The sequence below is a fragment of the Montipora foliosa genome, chromosome 1 (assembly GCF_036669935.1).
Source record: "Montipora foliosa isolate CH-2021 chromosome 1, ASM3666993v2, whole genome shotgun sequence".
NCBI lineage: Eukaryota > Metazoa > Cnidaria > Anthozoa > Scleractinia > Acroporidae > Montipora > Montipora foliosa.
In genome coordinates this window covers 3,846,210-3,851,209 of record NC_090869.1, presented here as the reverse complement: position 1 = coordinate 3,851,209, position 5,000 = coordinate 3,846,210, and the positions used below count along the sequence as shown (strand labels likewise).

At 40.9% G+C, this 5,000-nt stretch overlaps 1 protein-coding gene across 2 annotated transcripts in view; it reads left to right on the top strand.

Annotated features, from left to right (window-relative positions):
- Positions 1-5,000, top strand: part of LOC137997286 (5-oxoprolinase-like) — a 36,881-nt gene that overhangs the window by 17,040 nt on the left and 14,841 nt on the right. For both annotated transcript variants that reach the window (XM_068843227.1, XM_068843307.1), the window contains exons 16-23: positions 433-521; positions 1,139-1,220; positions 1,734-1,830; positions 2,330-2,379; positions 3,223-3,361; positions 3,875-3,987; positions 4,676-4,739; positions 4,814-4,867. In XM_068843227.1, the coding sequence (XP_068699328.1) occupies positions 433-521; positions 1,139-1,220; positions 1,734-1,830; positions 2,330-2,379; positions 3,223-3,361; positions 3,875-3,987; positions 4,676-4,739; positions 4,814-4,867 (688 nt within the window). The remainder of the gene's footprint in view (positions 1-432; positions 522-1,138; positions 1,221-1,733; positions 1,831-2,329; positions 2,380-3,222; positions 3,362-3,874; positions 3,988-4,675; positions 4,740-4,813; positions 4,868-5,000) is intronic.

Genomic DNA, 5,000 nt, shown 5'->3' with positions numbered 1-5,000 from the left:
ATGGGTCATTCACAACTTCTCTCACGTGTTTTGAGAACTGTTTCAGCGTGTATGATCGACTTACGCCATATTTACAATGTTGCAAATTTGATCCAATTTGTAAATATTGACACACCATATGCGCGGTACAGGATGCTTAGTGCAATACTGAGGAATCACCTTAAGCCTTCGGTTCGCGCGCGAGAGAACCCGCGAGGCTAGGGGCAATGGACCTTAACCGTAACTTTATCATTAAAGGATTTCTAAATATGACCGTTTTCGAATTCAAAACTCTTGATTACCTGAGATTTCGTCGAAGCACCTTAAAGTACCGTGACATAGCCCTTTTAATCAAATGGATACTCCAGTTCTTCGCGAAATTGTATTGTGAAAGTGATCTTTGTGTAGAAAAGTAACACAAGTCGAAAACACACTTTTCTTGGAAAATCTCAGTTACGCAGGTATCCTGTCCGCGTACGGATTGGCCTTAGCAGATGTGGTTCATGAAGCACAAGAACCTTGCGCTCGCGAATATAACACAGGTAAGACAAGAGACATCAACCTCTCAGTTGGGGTCATAAATCTTTACGTCTCCTAAGGGCGAGAGAGACCTTGGTATGTTCTAGTCACGTAGGTCCTCCAATATGGGACATAGTAAACGAAAGATTAATGGGCGGGGAGGCTAAGTCTCGAATTTTGAATCCACTTCGATAAAGGAGCCCATTCCTGACGTCTTTTGATGGTCGCACTCACACGCGATCAGGGTCCCTCGATGGGAACAACCTGTGAACGATAGTAAGAACGACGTTAAAGACAGGTGTCGTCTGGCTGTGTTTTGAGAAACTGCTGAGTTTTTTTTTGTAGAATAGTCACTCGCTATCTTTGCTCTCCACATTTTTTCAATTCTTGTGCCTTCCATCTGATTTTAGATTAAACCGAAATGAGCCAATCATAATTTGTGGCAAATACACCCACCCGCTTCCAAGTGCAGGAAAACGCTTGCGATGTCAATAATTTTGCTCTCACTTCTGATGGGCTAAAAAAACCAAGCACTTTGAAAATGGTTGTTGTACTAAGCCAAAGCAATCGAAAGTCTAATATTTACACTGGACTAAAGGCCACTATACTAAATCGATATTGTGATGTGCTTTTTTTGCAGAGTCCTTCAGCTTTTTGGACGAAAGGATTGATTTCTTGACAGAAAAGTGTATCAAAGAATTAAAAAGCCAAGGGTTTGAAGAGTAAGTGTTAAATTAAGCTTCGCCCTAAAATAAGAAAAATGCAAGGCTGGGCGTTTCCATGATAAGGCCTTGTCAATCAATGAAATCGCTACCTTTTGATTCAGCTTAAGGTTGATGTCTAGGGAATTGCTTGTCGTCTTGCCCCCTGACCTCAATTTTTAGTTTACGAAGCGCAGTGCTTTTAACCAAGAAGGTTTGGCGAATCCACTGAAGCAAAGTTGAAGTTGGCCCAACTTCAACTTGTTGGGGAATTCTTATCTTTGAGTAATTTGGTTGACAACGAGTAAATATGTCATTAGGAACAAAATATGCAGTGAGGAGTGGCAAGGATACTACTCGCGTAGAAAACGTAAAACTGAGTCATATTATTACCATTTTTTGATAATGTTGGTGTGACCGTTTGGCAAGTGGCTAGTTTAGTCAGCAAGTTAGATTTCTACATAGAGTATTTGGAAAATCAAGATTTAACTAAAATGAACACTTGTCTCTTAACAAAGCTGTCCTCATTTGTAGGAGTCAAATCTCAACGGAGGCGTTCCTTCATATGCGGTACAGCGGCACAGATTGCGCCTTAATGTGCAGTGCTTCCTCTGCAAAACCGGATCTTCAGGTTAGCGCTTTTTTGCTTGGACGTCTTCACTTCTCTGGCCTTTTCACTTCTCTCGCAAGCGACGAAGCCACTAGCCTCAAATAACAAAGATGAAAATGAGTGATGTTATCAGAAGTGTATGTTAAGTGCGGTTTGTGAGCTGTCAGTAGTCATTAGTAATTGGTATAATTATGGTAATAGTTTCGTATTATCGTAACTTCATGTATACATGTAAACTTCCTAGTATATCATCTTTTCAGTGATTGCGCAGCTGGTAAGCTGTTCTGGTCATAGCGCTTGTAGATTTACCAGTAAAAGTTTCTAATGTATGTAATGTGCTTGTAAAAAATAAGACGAAAATTGAAAAAAAAAAGAATACCGAGGATTTCGCACTAGTTCTCGTTGCATGCATCTCCCGTTCGCCACTCTTCAATTATTCTAACTTGAGTTACTGCCAAACAAGGGAATGATCAGAGATGTAAGCTTTTATTATCAATGCGTTTGTTTCTTGTTTCCAAAGCCAAGCGGAGCCTGTCGTCATGGAGATTTTGGACAAGCTTTCAACGAGAGGTTAAAACAGCTCATTACTCATTTTACATTCTGTTATGTGAAAAGCCCTTTTGCTTATTGAAGTCCGGCGTCTTCATCAAGCGTCAAAATGACTGCCATTACTGTTGAGAACTTTATAATGATATTATAATTGGAGAAAAACGTATGCTTTTGCGGGCACATGGGAACAAATTTTAAAATTCGTTGATTCAAACGCGCGTGCCCTTTGGTTCGTCACAAACTTCTGATATTACTGAAGCAAGGTTTTTCGGAAAAGGAATTTTAAAAAAGTTATGGTCTTTTTTTCTGTGTAGTGGAAGTCTAGTTATTTTTGTTAATGGTACTTTTCCAGTGGCCTCCGTGAAGTTCTTTGTTTATGCTAAAGCCTGGTTTTCACAAGCAACCCAAGCACTAGCGCTAGCAGAAGCGCAGGTCATAAGAGTGCTTATATCACTGTGAAAAAATGTCGACGTTCGTTTTCACTTAGCATAAGCTACTTCTGCTTGAACTTTGTGCTTGTGTCGCTAGTGAAAACCAGGTAGAACGGTCAGTTCGTCGAGCGGTTCATTTCAATATACATTTTTTTTGCCTGTTTGCCTGTGTAAAGAACTGGAACCACCGAGACCTCACTGGTATGAACCTCGTCCCCAGGGCACTTTTCCCTGGCTTTGAGTAAGCCAGGGAAAAGCGCCCTGGGGACGAGGTTGCACTGGTATCTTACTATTTAGGAAAAACATCTCCTACTCTTAAATTTTACCTGGTGCGTAAAAAATTCCTTTGACCTAGGATCACTCTTTGTAGCGGTAAATCCCTATTGTAAAGAGAAGCAGCTCAGTGTTTGAAGACTTTTCCTTTTGATGGTAGGTACATCCGGGAGTTTGGATTCACCATTCCTAGCCGCCAGATCCTTATTGATGACATTAGAGTGAGAGGGACTGGGCATTCGAAGACGTCAGTTGCACATGAAGTGCCGGCTGCCGACACCCCTCCCCCGGTGAAAAAGGTATGTCTCCACTAACTATCATATTTAGCTAAATAAAACTGTTTTTGATGTTATTTCACCATAATTAGAACAATTTCTTTGACATAGAAGCATTTATCTTTCAATTCTCGTGTTTCGTAACGTTTAAAAAAATCTTTGACCATTACAGACTGAGCTGAGTCTGCAACGATCAATTTTAAGGAAATAAGGAGAAAAGAACTAGAACGAAGGCAATACTTCAAGAAGCACTGCCTTTCTTTACCAGGGTTTTACAAAACCTGATGAAGAAAGTCAGTGACTTTTGAAATATTGGCTTTTTTCAATATATTCCTTCACCGTTATATCAGCCTTGCTCTTTTCAGCTTTTTATAATATTTATGTCGCTGATAACGTCCTTCACCAGAACCCGGTGTTTCTGTTTTGTTACGCTGGTCCTTGCTTAGAAAGTTATAAAACAGTGAAATATCGTGCTTGTTCAGGAATGCAAACACTTAACTGATCAAGTTACTGACTACTCTAACGTTTCATCATCAGGTTACAAAGTGTTACTTTGAAGACGGTTTTCACCAGACCAAAATTTACCTCCTTGAAGAGTTAGCCGCTGGCCACTCAATAGACGGACCGGCTGTCATTGTGGACAATACAAGGTCGGCTGAACAAGTTTTCTGGACATTTTTGAGAAGGGGACTTGGAGGGGAGGGCAATTCTTGCAGATTTAAGAGTCCCAGAAATTCCCATCATTTTATCAGTTTTCTAGGCGACTTAGTTTCTTGCGAGTTCATCTTTGTTATCGCTTTCCTGATTTTCAATTCTGTATCCTGAAATTATGTCGTGTTTCCCTAAAGTTTCTTTTCGCTCCCTACTGAAGTACCGGTGATATCTCCACATTCCGGGAAGAACGATTTTATCACGAAACACTAAGGCGGGCTTGTTTGAGTTGTTTTCCCAACTTCTTCAAAAGGATCGAATAATACATACATACATACATACATACATACATACATAATTGACCGCTCCCCATAGGGGCTTTTCAGGGCCAATGAAACACAATCAACGAAACAATAGAACACAACAACTACAACTGTTAAGAATCCCAACTGGCCGGAGGCAAAGCAGTTGGCTATTTACAAGTGCAGCTGGGAAGTTGAACTAGGGACTACCAGGAACAAATTCATTGAGTGGTCAGAGTGGGTCTTGAACCCGGGATCTCCGAATCTCAAGGCAAGCGCCCTAACCACTCGGCCACACTGCCTCCACGAAATAATACACACTAATACACACGATCTCAGCGTGTACTACGGCTGCTCGCTAATCATGGTGTTTTCCTTTTCACAGCACAATCCTTGTTGAACCGCAATGTAAGGCTGTGATAACAAAATCTGGGGACATCACGATTGAGGTAGTCGCTGCTGGTAGCTCCAAATAATTCTATGCAACCTTTCTCTGTGCACACTGATGTTTTCATGCTTTCAGATTGGGGGTAATCAGACGAAAAAGAGCATTGGAACTGAGCTGGATGCTATACAGGTACCGTGGACATTTTAAAGTCAGAATAAGTTTTTCGGCCTCCCATTGCAACCAAATAGATGTACCATACCATGTAGATGTTCCACTCATAAGAATGTTAAGCCTTTTTCGAGTCAAGAAAAAGCACAGCGGA